Source organism: Salmo trutta, chromosome 29 (genome assembly GCF_901001165.1).
Source record: "Salmo trutta chromosome 29, fSalTru1.1, whole genome shotgun sequence".
Classification (NCBI taxonomy): domain Eukaryota; kingdom Metazoa; phylum Chordata; class Actinopteri; order Salmoniformes; family Salmonidae; genus Salmo; species Salmo trutta.
Window position 1 is genome coordinate 31,250,074 of NC_042985.1, and position 16,954 is coordinate 31,267,027.

A 16,954-nucleotide genomic window follows, 5' to 3' on the forward strand; every position below is an offset into this window, starting at 1 on the left:
CTGTACAGAGCAACAGATTTTCACAGTGCTTGGAACAGTGTTTAACCTATCAGTTCTCTATCAAAATCCCATATTCTGCACAGCATGTGTATATCTTAAACAGGACACTGCCTGGTTGTGGTGTTACTGTGAGCCACAGCTGGCGGCACCTGGTCTGAGTCAACACCTTGTTTTCATTTCATTAGTAAAGATTGACTCCAGCCGCCTGTCTGAATAACAGCAGCCACAAGCGGATGGTTGGAGTAACAGTGTCAGGGCCAGCACAGCACAGGACATGACATGACAGGACAGGACAGGACAAGACAGGACAGTCCACCTAGTGGTTTGGGACATTTGTAGCCCCAGACAATAAATATGGGAAAATGTTGCCCAGAACATGAAATAACTCACCTGTTGATAGCATGACAGTATTTGATAAGTGGTAACAATGATATTTGTATAATAATATAACAGGTTGACGACCAGAGATTTATTTTATCAACTCTATGCCTTCTTCCCACTGTCTCTCCAGAGCTGCTGGAACTGTGGACGCAAGGCCAGTGAGACGTGCAGCGGCTGCAACACAGCGCGCTACTGCGGCTCCTTCTGCCAGCACAAAGACTGGGAGAAGCACCACCACGTCTGTGGCCAGGGTCTGCAGGGCCTCCCCGGGGGCAGCAGTGTTCCTCTGGGCACCCCCTCCTCCAGCGCACCCCCTACACACTCAGAGAGCACCCCCCCTGGTCCGCTCTCCCTGCCCGGCCAGACCAGCGGTGGTGGGGGAGGCAGTCTCTCCGGGAGTCCGAAGGAGGCTAGCTCCAGCAGTGCCTCACGCTCCACCACCCCAGCGACCCCTGCACTGCTGGACGCCACCTCTCGCTGACCTCGCCATGCCACGCCCTGCCACGCCCAGTCACTCCCACTGATGCTACAGTCCAGCTGCCATCCATCCTAAACGAACAGAGGAATCTCCATCGATCGCACTGCACCCTTTCCTTCTTCTGTACGGCATCTGTAGGGGTCCTACCGTGAATACCGCATCGTTGACTACTTCTTAGCTACCTGTCGGCCTCGTTTTCTCAACTCCTCAACCTCCCCCCAAAAATCCTTCTGACTGTCTCTCAGCCGCACAGACTTTCTCTCTGTCAAACTCGAAACTAGTCAAGGGGTCCACTGTTGTGTTTAGCATGGCTAGGGCTTAATTTACTGAATGCTCAAAATAAACCAATGCAGAAGCAGAACTTCCTCTCTATTACAAAAAAAACCCGCGCCAGACTTGGTTATTGAACTCTGATAATGTCGTGTGAAGATAAGCTTTGTTATATGCCAGACCAACACGTGGCCTCAGTAACATAAGCCCGGTCAATGCTGTGTATGTCAGGGGCTTGCATTGCATGAGACCCGTTATGGTACCACACGTATTGTGAAGAAGAGATATCTGAATTTAGCACTTGGAGAGGATTTCCCTTTAACGCAGCAGCAGTGGGATGACTCTTAACCCCCAGCATGTGCACTAACAGCCCAGACCTCTAAGAGATGGATAGATAGATGCGTCTATAGAACAGGCTCCTCTGTGTACTGGGCCATGGACATGTTCTGACTGAGGTCCCCTATCTAAGAAGCCAGACACCAGTCAGGAAACCCCTCTTCTGATGGAGGAGAGGGGATAAGATACACTCATGGTGCGATTTCTTTTTTCCTCAGAAACTCTTCCATAATACGGCTAATTATTTATCGAATGATTCATTTTTGGGCTTTAAGGAAGACAAAGAAAAGTCCAAATATTCTAAACAAATAATAATAAGAAAAATAATTTCAAAAAAGTGAACTACCTTGCTAGCGAGCCAAGAAAATGACACCGAACTCACCTCTCTGTACCGATGTGAACCCAAATGAATTCAAAGAAGGGAAAAAAACATGATCCAAACCTTTTTATTACACTGCCAAAGTTACTAAGAGACAAGGAGAAGCACTCATCTTGTAACCAAACGCTAGCAACTTCACCTCCTCAGCAGCAAAGCTCTGGGAGATTAAGGCTGTAGAGCAACAACAAGAGTCACACAAAAACTCTATGTTGAGCGTACTGTAGCTGGCCTCTGTCAGCCTGAAAATACCCACAGTGATCCACAGAGAGAGAAATCCAGAGCAAACATTTGAAACGCCTGCCACAAAAGACAATTGAAATGGAAGGACGAGCCACTGAATGTGACAGTGATTTATGTGAATGGCAACGGAATGGACAAAGAAGCAGCTACTTGGCCTCAAAAAGAAGATGAAAGGCATTGGAACTGCCAAAAAGAACCTCAAAAAAACTGATAACCTGTCCAAGCAAGCATTGTACAGTACGGACAAGACTTTTGTTCCTAATTATGTTTTTTTTTAACTCTATCAAGAGGATACATTTCAGTGAGTCGTACCTTTTCACCCTCCTTTTCCAAAGCATGACAAACAGACTAACGAGCCTCATAAGCGGTGTAGACTCAGTTCTCTTTTCTCTCTCTTTCTACCTCCCCCCCACTTTCCTGTATGTACCTCCCTGAAACTCTCTCGTTCCTCAGTCAACCCTACCCCCCCCTTTGGACATAACCTCTGAGCAGATATCTGGGAAGGGATCAAACCTGCTTGTAGATATTCCTTTCTTTGTTTCTCGATAAAAAAATTGTCTCTGTCTCTGGTGTCCACCTGTGCTGCCCTTGTGCGTTTTCAGAAAGAGGGACTTTTCTTCTTTTTAAGTTTGGACAAAACATTGAAGCAGGAGCAAAGACACTCTAGGAGAGAAAACCCCATGTTGTACTTATTGTTCAATTTGTTGTATCTTTATCAATGAAAAGAAAATCCTCTTGTAGAATATTTTATATTGCTCGCATTGTAAGACAGTGAGAGGACGGAGGTGCAATATGAAGAGAATTCAGCTACTGGGTGGAACCTCAGCAACTACCCATAGGGGGTCATATAATATAGATACATATAAATATATTTAAAATAACATCAGTAACTTAATGTGAATGTACATAGTATTTAAAGAGGTCCAAAAATGTGTTTGCCAAATAACAGAAACCTTTAAAGTAATGTACAATGTCCAGAATATGATTTCTTTCCAGTTCATTTTTTAATCAAAGGAATTTTCATTTCTCATAAATCCTTCTTTTCTACCAGATTAGCAAAATCTGTTGAGTGTGTAATCTCAAAAACATGCTATGAGGAGGGATGTTGGCAGCGATAGGGGTTTTCTTCTGGAATCACAGTTCTTCTAGTTCCCCTATGATTGATGGCAGCGTACTCCACTGACTCCCTTCAAGAGGAGCCAGCTATAGCTCTCATGACAGGCCCAAGAGGATGGTTTTAAAGAGGAGAAAGAGAGGCTTATCACACATTGATTCTAAAAGCGTCCTAGCATGAGGCTAAATTACTCCACTACTCTGGATATTGGATTCAAAACGCAACAACTTGTGCCCAAAAAGTTATCTGTATCTGTGTGAAACATTGCCATCCATTGGGCTGGATTGCCACTGCAGTGGGCCACACTGAAAACCCTGTGGGCTGCCCTCAAAACAAAGCCAACACACTGGTCTGGAAGTCTGAAGCTTAACCTAACCGTGATACTGCCCAATCCTTTCACTGGTTATTTTTTCTTACTCTGTCCATAGATTAGTTTGTGAAGATGCAGTCGCAGTCATTTTTCCTCATGTAGCTTTAGGATCCTAGCAAGGCAAGAAGTACTCAGAACCTGGGAGAGTTGGAACAGATGTCTTCACAATCACAGACTAACAAGGAGGAATGCCATCTCATACAGTAATGTCATCACAAGCTATAAGTTAAAACATCATTAAGTTAGAATTACAAGCTCAAATGGCTTTCAAACATAGCATTAAATTGGGACTGTGCCTGCCATGTTCAAATGATTGATATAATAATCCCTAACCAATTGGCCACATAACTCTAAAATGGACCAAGCTTTTGTGTTGTTTTATCTTCTACTGTTACAAGTATGGTCTGCCAGGCTCTTTCACATTTAAAACCTAGAGTGACATATGGACGCAGAAACGATTAGATGTCTATTAGCATTGACAGTGTGTTTCATTTATCACATATGTACATGATCTATTTTCCTATATGTCAGTATCAAAAAGTAATATATAAATCGTTCAAATGTGATAAGCTGCGAGGTACCCTGCATCTGCGTTGTATATGTGTGTCGTACGTTATTACCGATGTATTGAAATGACTTCAGCCCGTTTGTGTTTCTAAACCTCTTCAGCCCTCTGCTCTTTAACCCCCACCTGGACATCCCTCCTGTCTCCTGACCCACCACAAGCTACCTCCTGTGACGCTGCAGCACATGACTGGGAGAGGTCACTGAGCTTTGGGAGCAGGGCTGCGAGCAGACATGCAAACTCACACAAACATCAGAGCAAATAGGAAACAAACCCGAAAGATCTAATACAGATAACTTTACAATGTGTATATTTTCGCAGCTCAACTCTGTCAGTCAGAAATAGGGATCAAATGAGGACCACTCAGATGATTTGGATTCTAGACTCTCTACGTACACTACACTGTCCAGGGTTCGATATACAGAAATTCCTTCCATACCCCAGCTGAACGTTAAACCATTACATGCCATTTGTAGTCCAAAACAAATAAAAGCACAGACCAAAGTATTTCTGCACGGCAGTGGATTTTGAAATTGTGTAGAGAAAGACCAGAAATAAGGAGGCTTGAGGCCAACTATACCTGTTAACCAAAGTGTCTGAAATAAACACATGCTCAAAGCACAAGACAAAAACAAACAACCAACGCATCTGTGAAGGTGGAGATTTGTAGATTATTTATTCAAGCAATCAAAGCGCTTGTTTCTACATATCTAATGCCTCAGATAAGACTACAGAAACATCTCCGGAATGCGTAATGATTGCTTTGAGTTTTCTTCCTAAGCCTTGCTTACAGATGGAATAAATGCATGGTGTGTGTGTGTGCGTGTGTGTACTTGTTTTTCTCTTTTCACAGTTTCTCTGTACAAACTACTTGAACCTTCAGAGCTTTAATGAAACATCTCAGTCAGAATAATGGCAGAGAATTCTAAAGATGTAGCAGTGCACTGAGAGGGAAAGACAGAGTGAACTCACCCACCATATTATCCACAACATTACTGTAGGTTTCGATGACATTTCAATACACGTTCTCCTTTAATGCTCTCTGTGTGCTTTGCTTGTCTGCGAATCAACCCTGAAACACAATAACTCTTCGATTTGTCACAACTTGTGGCAAATACTATTTTTATTGACCAAAAAAAATGTGTGTTTGTAATATCTATCACACCATCTCTCTCTTTCTCTGCTGTCCCTTCTTTAGCCCAGCATTGGGGCAGATGTTCTTTGGGCAGGTCTATACAGGGGTTGATGCTGTTGGACATTTGGCCATGTAAGCTGTCACTGAAAGGACAGCTGAAGTAGAGTTAGCATGCTGAGTTCCTGTTCTGTGTGAATTCTCTTTTTTTATGACCAGACAAGGTCAACAAGATTCCTAAAAGTGGTATGGGCTCTGAGGAAAGGATTTAGATTCTGGATATGGAATAATGGAAGACCAACTGTTTGTGGAGTGTTCTATTTCATTCATTTCCTGTGATGACTCATGTCATAATGGGGTATTAGGAGGACTGTTCCTGCCTCTGATGTAAAATCTACATAGCCTGGAGGTCTCTGCCTCTAATATATAGATAAAGACTGTCATTCATTCACACATACAGACCACTTTCTTATCTCTTTAGGTTTTTATTACGGCATACATGAAGAGGGCAAATTCTGTGTTTTCGATGGCAAATACTAGCATGTTGGCATCAGCCTCTCCCTAACCATTTACCACCAATCTATCAATGGAGTTTCCTGGCTCATCTGATTTTAGTGATTGATTGCCCTGTAAAGCCCGCACTGATACAAAGCTGAGATGGCAAAAGTGGATACAGCTCTTGGTATCCCCAAGCCATGGTAGGGATGAAAGTGTTTTGTTTTTGTTTTTTTACATTATTACTTCAAGACAAACAAAGACTTGGTTTTATATGTGTAGGGAAGCATTATATACTGTATTGTGCAATACATTATTACAGAAAAAAAATGTTTCTGTAGGAAAGGTTGGCGCTTTGAAGAAAAATGTATTTTCCTCTTTAAGGGTCCTATTACCATTCTTTAGATGAAGTGAACTGTGCCAGAAGAATTTAATTCTGATTTTTATTTATTTATTGCATGCTTTCCTTCCCTTTTTGCTATTCCCCTTCTTTAACTGTGCGCTATGTTGGATGTGTGAAGCTGTAAACATTCTAATTCAGGTTATTGTCTGTGTTGAGCTATGTAACTGCGTAATTAAAAATGAAATGAAATATCAAACATATTTCCTGATTTTCTGAGTCAAAGATCCTTATTTCAACATCATAATGAAATACTGCTGCACAGGTAAGTTGGAAAATCGTATTTTGGTGTAGTGGTATTCAAAGTCGGGGTTGCGACCAGGAACTGCATTGGGGTCAACAAAATGTAAATACACTGAACAAAAATATAAACGCAACATGTAACGAGTTGGTCCCATGTTTTATGAGCTGAAATAAAAGACTCCAGAAATGTTCCATATGCACAAAAAGCTTAAGTCTCTCAAATGTTGTGCAATTTTGTTTATATCCCTGTTAGTGAGCATTTCTCCTTTGCCAAGATAATCCATCCACCTGACAGGTGTGGCATATCAAGAAACTGATTAAACAGCACTATCATTACACAGGTGCACCTTGTGCTGGGGACAATAAAAAGCCACTCTAATATGTGCAGTTATGTCACACAAATCAATGCAATAGATGACTCAAGTTTTGACAGAGCATGCAATTGGAATGCTGACTGCAGGAATGTCCACCAGAGCTGTTGCCAGAGAATTGAATGTTCATTTCTCTACCATTTAGAGAATTTGTCAGTAAGTCCAACCGGTCTCAAAACTGCAGCCCAGGACCTCTACATCCGGCTTCTTCACCTGTGTGATCATCTGAGACCAGCCACGTGGACCTGCTGATGAAACTGGGTTTGCATAACCAATGGATAAACTGTCAGAAACCGTCTCAGGGAAGCTCATCTGTGTGCATATCGTCCTCACCAAGGTCTGGACCTGACTGCAGTTTGGCGTCGTAAACGACTTCAGTGGGCAAATGCTCACCTTCGATGGCCACTGGCACACTGGAGAAGTGTGCTCTTCATGGATTAATCACGGTTTAAACTGTACCGGGCAGATGGCAGACGCCTCACAAGTCCTCAACTGGCAGCTTCATTAAATAGTACCCGCAAAACACCAGTCTCAACGTCAACAGTGAAGAGGCGACTCCGGGATGCTGGCCTTCTAGGCAGAGTTCCTCTGTCCAGTGTCTGGGTTCTTTTGCCCATCTTAATCTTTTCTTTTTATTGGCCAGCCTGAGATATGGCTTTTCTTTGCAACTCTGCCTAGAAGGCCAGCGTCCCGGAGTCACCTCTTCACTGTTGACGTTGAGACTGGTGTTTTGCGGGTACTATTTAATAAAGCTGCCAGTTGAGGACTTGTGAGGCGTCTGTTTCTCAAACCAGACACTCTAATGTACTTGTCCTCTTGCTCAGTTGTGCACCAGGACCTCCCACTCCTCTTTCTATTCTGGTTAGATACAGTTTGTGCTGTTCTGTGAAGGGAGTAGTGAACAGCATTGTACGAGATCTTCTGTTTCTTGGCAATTTCTCGCATGGAAAAGCCTTCATTTCTCAGAACAAGAATAGACTGATGAGTTTCAGAAGAAAGGTCTTTGTTTCGAACAATTTTGAGCCTGTAATCGAACCCACAAATGATGTTGCTCCAGATACTCAACTAGTCTAAAGAATGCCAGTTTTATTGCTATTTTAATCAGATCAACAGTTTTCCGCTGTGCTAATATAATTGGAAAATGGTTTTCTCATGATCAATTAGCCTTTTAAAATGATTAACTTGGATTAGCTAAAACAACGTGCCATTGGAACACAGGAGTAATGGTTGCTGATAATGGGCATCTGCACGCTTATGTAGATATTCCATAAAAAATCTGCCGTTTCCAGCTACAAATGTCATATACAACATTAACAATGTCTACACTGTATTTCTGATCAATTTTATGTTATTTTAATGGACAAAAAAAAAGATTTTCTTTCAAAAACAATGACATTTCTAAGTGACCCCAAACTTCTGAAAAGTAGTGTATATACAGTACCAGTCAAAAGTTTGGACACACCTACTCATTCAAGGGTTTTTCTTAATTTTTACTAATTTCTACATTGTAGAATAATAGTGAAGACATCAAAACTATGAAATAACACATATGGAATCATGTAGTAAGCAAAAAAGTGTTGAACAAATCAAAATATATTTTATATTTGAGGTTCTTCAAAGTAGCCACCCTTTGCCTTGACAGTTTGCACTCTCTTGGCATTCTCTCAACCAGCTTCATGAAGTTGTAACCTGGAATACATTTTAATTAACAGGTGTGCCTTGTTAAACGTTAATTTGTGGAATTTCTTTCCTTCTTAATGTGTTTGAGCCAATCAGTTGTGTTGTGACAAGGTAGGGGTGGTATACAGAAGATAGCCCTATTTGGTAAAAGACCAGGTCCATATTATGGCAAGAACTGCTCAAATAACCAAAAACCATGAAGCACTATGATGAAACTGGCTCTCATGAGGACCGCCACATGAAAGGAAGACGCAGAGTTACCTCTGCTGCAGAGGATAAGTTCATTAGAGTTATCAGCCTCAGAAATTGCAGCCCAAATAAATGCTTCACAGAGTTCATGTAACAGACACATCTCAACATCAACTGTTCAGACGAGACTGCGTGAATCAGGCCTCCACTACTAAAGGACACCAATAAGAAGAAAAGACTTGCTTTGAGATTTTTGGTTCCAAGCGCCGTGTCTTTGTGAGATGCAGAGTAGGTGAACGGATGATCTCCAAATGTGTGGTTCCCACCCTGAAGCATGGAGGAAGAGGTGTGATGGTGTGGGGGTGCTTTGCTGGTGACACTGTCAGTGATTTATTTAGAATTCAAGGCACACTTAACCAGCAGGTCTACCACAGCATTCTGCAGCGATACGCCATCCCATCTGGTTGGCACTTAGTGGGACTATCATTTGTTTTTCAACAGGACAATGACCCAACACACCTCCTGGCTTTGTAAGGGCTATTTGACCAAAAAAGGAGAGTGATGGAGTGCTGCATCAGATGACCTGGCCTCCACAATCACCCGACCTCAACCCAATTGAGATGGTTTGGGATGAGTTGGACCGCAGAGAGAAGGAAAAGCAGCCAACAAGTGCTCAGCTTATGTAAGGACCTCCTTCAAGACTGTTGGAAAAGCATTCCTCGTGAAGCTGGTTGAGAGAATGCCAAGAGTGTGTAAAGCTGCCATGAAGGCAAAGGGTGGCTACTTTGAAGAATATAAAATTTGAAATATATACTGCTCAAAAAATAAAGGGAACACTTAAACAACACATCCTAGATCTGAATGAATGAAATAATCTTATGAAATACTTTTTTCTTTACATAGTTGAATGTGCTGACAGCAAAAATCACACAAAAATAATCAATGGAAATCCAATTTATCAACCCATGGAGGTCTGGATTTGGAGTCACACTCAAAATTAAAGTGGAAAACCACACTACAGGCTGATCCAACTTTGATATAATGTCCTTAAAACAAGTCAAAATGAGGCTCAGTAGTGTGTGTGGCCTCCACGTGCCTGTATGACCTCCCTACAACGCCTGGGCATGCTCCTGATGAGGTGGCGGATGGTCTCCTGAGGGATCTCCTCCCAGACCTGGACTAAAGCATCCGCCAACTCCTGGACAGTCTGTGGTGCAACGTGGCGTTGGTGGATGGAGCGAGACATGATGTCCCAGATGTGCTCAATTGGATTCAGGTCTGGGGAATGGGTGGGCCAGTCCATAGCATCAATGCCTTCCTCTTGCAGGAACTGCTGACACACTCCAGCCGCATGAGGTCTAGCATTGTCTTGCATTAGGAGGAACCCAGGGCCAACCGCACCAGCATATGGTCTCACAAGGGGTCTGAGGATCTCATCTCGGTACCTAATGGCAGTCAGGCTACCTCTGGCGAGCACATGGAGGGCTGTGCGGCCCCCAAAGAAATGCCACCCCACACCATGACTGACCCATCACCAAACTGGTCATGCTGGAGGATATTGCAGGCAGCAGAACGTTCTCCACGGCGTCTCCAGACTCTGTCACGTGCTCAGTGTGAACCTGCTTTCATCTGTGAAGAGCACAGGGCGCCAGTGGCGAATTTGCCAATCTTGGTGTTCTCTGGCAAATGCCAAACGTCTTGCACGGTGTTGGGCTGTAAGCACAACCCCCACCTGTGGACGTCGGACCCTCATGGAGTCTGTTTCTGACCGTTTGAGCAGACACATGCACATTTGTGGCCTGCTGGAGGTCATTTTGCAGGGCTCTGGCAGTACTTCTCCTGCTCCTCCTTGCACAAAGGCGGAGGTAGCGGTCCTGCTGCTGGGTTGTTGCCCTCCTACGGCCTCCTCCACGTCTCCTGATGTACTGGCCTGTCTCCTGGTAGCGCCTCCATGCTCTGGACACTACGCTGACAGACACAGCAAACCTTCTTGCCACAGCTCGCATTGATGTGCCATCCTGGATGAGCTGCACTACCTGAGCCACTTGTGTGGGTTGTAGACTCCGTCTCATGCTACCACTAGAGTGAAAGCACCGCCAGCATTCAAAAGTGACCAAAACATCAGCCAGGAAGCATAGGAACTGAGAAGTGGTCTGTGGTCCCCACCTGCAGAACAACTCCTTTATTGGGGGTGTCTTGCTAATTGCCTATAATTTCCACCTGTTGTCTATTCCATTTGCACAACAGCATGTGAAATGTATTGTCAATCAGTGTTGCTTCCTACGTGGACAGTTTGATTTCACAGAAGTGTGATTGACTTGGAGTTACATTGTATTGTTTAAGTGTTCCCTTTATTTTTTTGAGCAGTGTATTTTGATTTGTTTAACACTTTCTTGGTTACTACATGATTCCATATGTGTTATTTCATAGTTTTGATGTCTTCACTTTTATTCTACAACGTAGAAAATAGTAAAAAAATAAAGAAAAACCCTTAAATAAGTAGGTGTCCAAACTTTTGACTGGTACTGTATATATAAAAGTATGGTATGGGACAATAGGCCTATTATCACGGTGGTCGTAGGAAGAGGAGGACCAAAGTGCAGCATGTGTGTTGTTCCACATTTTATTTTCAGAGTGAAACTATGCGATACAAACAATAAACTGATCAAACAAAAACAACAAACCGTGATGCAGAGGTGAAACATACACTACGCAGAAACAATCTCCCACAAACTCAGGTGGAAAACCCCCCCCAAAAAAAACCCTACTTAAGTATAATCTCCAATTAGAGACAACGAGGACCAGCTGCCTCTAATTGGAGATCATCCCAAACAAAACCAACATAGAAATACAAAACTAGAACATGAACATAGAAATAGAAAACATAGAAAAGCACACCCTGTCACGCCCTGACCTACTCTACCATAGAAAATAACATCTTACTATGGTCAGGATGTGACACCTATACAAACGTTTTTGAGAAAGATAATTTGATAAATATTTGTATAATTGGTTTCTTTTCGTTTTGATAAGAGATGAAAATGCAATGAATTGAAGGTTATTTGTTGATGTAAAAATCGACATTTACCCAATTATTTTATTTGGGATGGGGTGGTGTCGCGAGAAATTATTGGGGGAAAAATGGGGTCTCAGCTGAGTTTGAATGCCACTATAATCTGATAGACCTTAAAACGGGATTTGTAAAGGTAACGGTATATGTACCAGCAGAAATAATAAAGTACACAACAAAAACATTAAAGTACACAGGTGACTGAGACCAATAGGCTTAGGTTACTTCTAGCATTTAGGCACCCTCTGTGGGTCGGAAAACAACCGTTAGGTTAAGATGAACGTAAATCGTATGCAAAGACCACAACAGGCTTTTTACTGCTATTTTCATTATATTTCACATAGTCCATAGAGGGGCACAGTGGTGTGTACGGGCAGCATTTGGACAAGTCCCCTTATCCTGACCTGACATTGTAATCAATAGCAGTTCGCATTGAAACCACACGACAATGCATTTATTTTCATAAAATGATACCTTATAGATTTATTTTCATAAAATGCCAATCCAACAACTGATGGGGCGAGCCCACAACCATGTGATGCACAGACAGGTGACAATTAATTGACATTCCCTCTCGTCATATTTGACAGACAGGTAAGCAACCACTATTGACAAGGGCGTGGGTAGATTCCGTCCGCGGGAAGATATTTTTTATTTAATCCAAACAATCTTCCGTATATAGGTTACATTTATTAACCTTATTGAAATCGGAGAAGTGATTTAAAAAAAAAAACATCGATTGCATTGGAGTCTTCTGCACTGGACTGGCTAAAAGAGAGCGACGTCGCGGGGATTGAAGTGGCGTCTGCGGGCATGGGTTTTGTGTCTGCTGTTGAGCACTGAATATGGCGGAGCAAAGGCAAGATATGTACATAGAAGGCGAGCTCGCGGGAGATCATTACATGGAGGACCCGGTATGTAAGAAAACATAAGATAATTGCATTCGGCCTTGCGTGATACAAATTGCAGGCTTTCCTACTGTTTTTTTCTTTTTTTTTCTTCCTTGAATGCGCAATTGATTGTAGGCTACATAACAACGTAGGCTCAAAGGATATTCCAGGTAGCCTATTATATTATTACTGCTGCACATGCTACGTCTATGTTCCACCTATGTTACCTGATTTGATATGACAGTTTTGTAGGTTTAAACTGCATTATTTTGCCACAATATATATCCATCCACTGGGCGCGTCTTGCGCGCCTGCGTAATGTGGCAGCAGCAAGTGTGGTTCTGAACAACAATATAATTGCATCCTCAAACAACAATTTAAAACAGCTGTTCAAATAGGCCACTGAGATGCTAGGCATCCGAAACCTTAATGCGCTCATCTCATACATTTCAGACATGTTTTTTGTTGTCTGAAAGTTTTTTTTTTTTTTTTAATTGTCTCATACTGCATATTCCTACGCTACCCCTTATGACAATGCGTATTTCAGATGTTTTTGCATTTCCCATTCCATATAGGAGCTTGAAGCCATCAAGGCACGGGTGCAAGAGATGGAGGAGGAGGAGCGGCTGAGAGCAGTGCAGTATGAGGCAACAGAGAGACAGATCCAGGCAGGTGAGCTCCTGTTCAGCCTAGCCAGCTGGCCCACACCTGAGCCCATCTGCTGGGCTGGCCTGCCACGGTGTGGCTCACATGAGCCTCATCATTGCCCAATGAGACGAGCAGTGAGCCGCAGCGTTCCAGAAGGGTTTTATCATTGCCCAAGGCCCGGCAGCCTCTATTTTAGGTTATCCCATCCTCTGATGGAATGGGGCTGTTGTCTTGCAAACTCCTCTTGATAAATATATCTTACTGTTCCTCTTGGTATTGTTGTAATTCGTTGCTTTGTGTTTGTCTTTCGATTTCTGTCCAGTGCAATATGCTCCAGTGTTCTCTTCTGTTCAAAACAGCAGGAATGTTCTATACAATGACCCATGAGGAAAGGATAGATGCTGACAACAGATCTGTCTATGTGGGGAATGTAAGGTTTATTTTTTTATGAATGTCTACATTTATCTTTAGCATTCATGTCAAGTTATCAAATATGAATGGTGTATACGATATCCACAAAGTCACCGAGGGTCCTCATGCATAGACTCATGATATTTTATGGAACTTAAACAGGTGGAGTATGGTGCCACTGCAGATGAGTTGGAGATCCATTTCAATGGCTGTGGTCCAGTCAACAGAGTAACCATCCTTTGTGACAAATTCTCTGGCCATCCCAAGGGGTGAGGTTAACTATCCGTCCCATGTGGGACCACAGTTTCAATGCAAAGTCCAATTACATAGTTTATGCACCATTTTATTTGTTTCTTGGACATTTTGTATGTTCTGTTAACAATTTGAGTATGTGATTGTGTATAAGTTAAGTTAACGACTTTCTTTCTCCCAGTTTTGCATATATTGAGTTCCATGACAGGGACTCTGTGCAGACTGCCATGAGCCTGGATGAGACGGTATTCAGAGACAGAGTCATAAAGGTTAGTTGGAAGGGAAACCTGAATTCTAAACTCAATACACACTTGATTGATGAAGTTGCACATTCATGAATAAATTGAGCAGAATTAAGTTTTCCTGTTAATTGTAAATTATGATTCCAGGTCTTTTAGTAGGTTGTTTCTGTGGCCTTTGCATTGCAGGTATTGCCTAAAAGGACCAACATGCCAGGAATCAGCACCACAGACAGGGGGATTCACAGAGGTGCTCGATCCAGGGGTCGAGGTTTCCACCCACCCAGATACAATGGGTATCAACAAGGCAGGTTCCGCTACAATACTGGCCCGGCCAGGTCAGTCTCACCACACCCCTACGGGCCCCCAGCTGGGAAGAGACACTGGGGGGTTCCTGAGCACCGTGAGCAGGGCCCTAAACGGCACCCATGCCTTCTCCTCATAACCCCACCCACTGACCACTCGGGGCCAGGGCACAGTGGACACATGCACCCGCAGCAACACTACTGAATCACGTCTGGATTCAAGTGATTGTTTGATATCAACATGGAATGAGAATTTCAGGAAATCGTGACTTGCTCATCTCTACTCGACTCATTTGCAAATTATTTTCAATGCATGTTAATGGGCAGAAATCGAGAGAAAAGTAGATTTCAACCTCATTGAATTAATTCATATGGCAACTTTTGTTAACAGCCTCCATAAAAAGTTATTGCAACTTAATCCTAACAAGACAGACTTTGCAATGGCCATTTTGTCCTCTTATTGTAGGGGAAATGGACGAGGCCAGCCTTGGTTTGCTGCTTAATACGGTTAAAGATTGTGCCTATGGTGTTGTTTTATTTCTTCAGCAGTTTCTGTGCCATTATTTACCCCAATAACTTTTTGAATGCACAGCCATTTGCCATGTCAGATACTTATTTTTTTTTTTGTAAGGATGTTTTGATCAGATCACTCATTTTGTTGGTGTGTGGCTATCGAGCTTGTAAGTATAGTTGTTGTAAAACACCAAACACAAATGATAACATTTGGTGTGATTGGCTTTCTTTTGTAACTATATTGACATGCAATTGGCAGTTTGAGCGATTAGTTGCTCTGTACTTGAAGCAATGTTTATCGCTGTATATAATTTGTCAAACATCTTTTGCTTTAGAAATGAATAAATGAATTACACTTGATAGTGCTTCTTTGAAATGGAGTAAATGGAGGTTCTGATGGATATAGTTTATTTCACTGTTATACACAAAGCAACATGTAAAGGTTTTCAGGAAATTATGTACAGATGTTCAGGACAATATCAGCTAGCTTGCACCATCATTGCAGACACCATGCTGTCAAAGGCCCTGGAGAAAAAAGGTGTAAATCACAATGATTATAGCAATTTTGATATACACCATTACATAATTAACACTGTAGTGGGGATAGCTCACTTAGACTGAATGGTGTCTCCAGGATTGTAGAATGGGTTGCACATCACATCAGTAAATGAGTTGTGTAGCTTTCTGAACATCTGAAGGAAAGAATGTGTCAAGTAGTTTCATAAAAATCAGATCCCCCTGAAAGCCATTAAGAGAACCATACAGTCAGGGGTTGACTTACACTTCTAATCTCATTGTCCCGCAGAGATGTGTTTGATGAGTCCACGACAATGACAAACTTCACCTTGGAGTTTGTCACATAGCCATATCTGGTATGTCGGTAAAGGAGTATACATTCAATTTGATAGGAGAAAAAACATGATGCAGACCGGAATGTAATATACCATTTTTTTTCAAATGAGAAGGATACACTTTCTGGTCCTCCGTTGGGTACAGCAACCCAAGGTAAAGCTCTCTCTGGTCTGCCATAGCTTTGCCGACTGCTGAAATCTTCTCTTCCACCACATCCAGAGAGGTATGCACCGTGTAGTGGAACTTCAGTTCATTCTGTACAGGTACACTTCGGATGAACAGAGGATAATTCTAACAGAATAGGGCATTAATTAGTGCAACCTTCCATAATAAAACCTCAATTCATCACAAAAGTTAAAACTGGCCAAATACTTGCAGATAGAATGTATATGGTGCTGGACCACAGGTTGAGGATGTGCAATCTTTTGTTCCAGCCCAACACTAACACACCTGAGGGCTTAATGATTAGCTAGTTTGTTAACATTGGGTGTGTTGGGCTAGAATTTTAAAAAAAAACTCAACCTTTGGTTTGGACCAAGATTGAAGAACAGCACTGATCTGCATATGAATTGAATGCGAATAGCGAGCTACGCCTGAAACTTTCACCTGAAGTCTGACTTGATGCATTATTATTGTATGCTTATCTCTCAAAATGAACTCTACGACATAGGCTACTAACTAGCTAGTCAGTTCTAAATAGACCATACTCAATTTAGCTAACTAACTAGTTAGCCCAGCTGGCTAGCTACTACCTAGCCTTATAGCATCACAGTCACCACTCAGGTTCGTAGAGGGGTTGGGTTAAATGCGGAAGACACATTTCAGTTGAATGCATTCAGTTGTACAACTGACTAGGTATCACCCTTTCCCATTGGAGGCTAGTACATAAAAAAATGCAAATTACATTCCATCAAATGTCGATGTAAATAGCATTCTTGTTTCATTTTACCTCTTTAGCAATGACAGCGATACAGACCGCCATCTTGGAATTATGTCTGCTGTGCCTGCCAAGGCGTATCACGTGACTGTGTGTGCTAGCTAAAGACAAGTCAGACAACTTCAATTTCTCCCGTAATTTTGTGTAACTGTTCGTGGAAAATAACGGGACTTGTGTTTTTAAGCGTGTCTACA

At 42.4% G+C, this 16,954-nt stretch overlaps 3 protein-coding genes across 13 annotated transcripts in view; 2 read left to right on the forward strand and 1 right to left on the reverse strand.

The window, feature by feature from the left end:
• LOC115167378 (protein CBFA2T3-like) overlaps positions 1-6,359 on the forward strand; it is a 73,681-nt gene extending 67,322 nt beyond the window's left edge. For 7 of the 9 annotated variants that reach the window (XM_029721764.1, XM_029721761.1, XM_029721759.1 and 4 more), the window contains one exon: positions 503-6,359. In XM_029721764.1, coding sequence (XP_029577624.1) covers positions 503-862 — 360 coding nt within the window. In that variant the 3' untranslated portion in view covers positions 863-6,359. The remainder of the gene's footprint in view (positions 1-502) is intronic. The other 2 variants (XM_029721767.1, XM_029721760.1) reach the window with 1 other exon arrangement.
• A 5,740-nt stretch (positions 6,360-12,099) lies between these two features.
• LOC115167381 (embryonic polyadenylate-binding protein 2-B) lies at positions 12,100-15,331 on the forward strand. 2 transcript variants are annotated; one of them, XM_029721774.1, is made up of 6 exons: positions 12,100-12,627; positions 13,179-13,275; positions 13,614-13,681; positions 13,825-13,931; positions 14,096-14,183; positions 14,343-15,331. In XM_029721774.1, the coding sequence occupies exons 1-6, from the start codon at positions 12,559-12,561 to the stop codon at positions 14,661-14,663; spliced, it is 750 nt and encodes a 249-aa protein (XP_029577634.1). In that variant the 5' UTR covers positions 12,100-12,558; the 3' UTR covers positions 14,664-15,331. The 2 variants fall into 2 exon arrangements, with proteins under 2 accessions (XP_029577634.1, XP_029577633.1); XM_029721773.1 differs by having other exon boundaries at positions 12,104-12,627; positions 13,611-13,681.
• A 31-nt stretch (positions 15,332-15,362) lies between these two features.
• LOC115167382 (trafficking protein particle complex subunit 2-like protein) lies at positions 15,363-16,912 on the reverse strand. Of its 2 annotated transcripts, none has more exons than XM_029721775.1 (5): positions 16,773-16,912; positions 15,942-16,114; positions 15,753-15,840; positions 15,584-15,663; positions 15,363-15,496 (listed from the first exon to the last, which is right to left on the reverse strand). In XM_029721775.1, the coding sequence occupies exons 1-5, from the start codon at positions 16,803-16,805 to the stop codon at positions 15,451-15,453; spliced, it is 420 nt and encodes a 139-aa protein (XP_029577635.1). In that variant the 5' UTR covers positions 16,806-16,912; the 3' UTR covers positions 15,363-15,450. The 2 variants fall into 2 exon arrangements, with proteins under 2 accessions (XP_029577635.1, XP_029577636.1); XM_029721776.1 differs by having other exon boundaries at positions 15,942-16,078; positions 16,773-16,846.
• Between the last annotated feature and the right edge of the window lie 42 nt (positions 16,913-16,954).

Excerpts from the sequence above, each read along its gene's own strand:
- LOC115167381 (XM_029721773.1), top strand. The coding sequence starts at position 12,559 with ATGGCGGAGCAAAGGCAAGATATGTACATAGAAGGCGAGCTCGCGGGA. Across the intron at positions 13,682-13,824 it reads GATCTGTCTATGTGGGGAAT|GTGGAGTATGGTGCCACTGC; the intron begins GTAAGGTTTATT and ends GAACTTAAACAG. Across the intron at positions 14,184-14,342 it reads TCAGAGACAGAGTCATAAAG|GTATTGCCTAAAAGGACCAA; the intron begins GTTAGTTGGAAG and ends TTTGCATTGCAG.
- LOC115167382 (XM_029721775.1), bottom strand. The coding sequence starts at position 16,805 with ATGGCGGTCTGTATCGCTGTCATTGCTAAAGAG. Across the intron at positions 15,841-15,941 it reads CCAACGGAGGACCAGAAAGT|ATATGGCTATGTGACAAACT; the intron begins GTATCCTTCTCA and ends CCGACATACCAG. Across the intron at positions 15,497-15,583 it reads GGAGACACCATTCAGTCTAA|GGCCTTTGACAGCATGGTGT; the intron begins GTGAGCTATCCC and ends TTTTTTCTCCAG.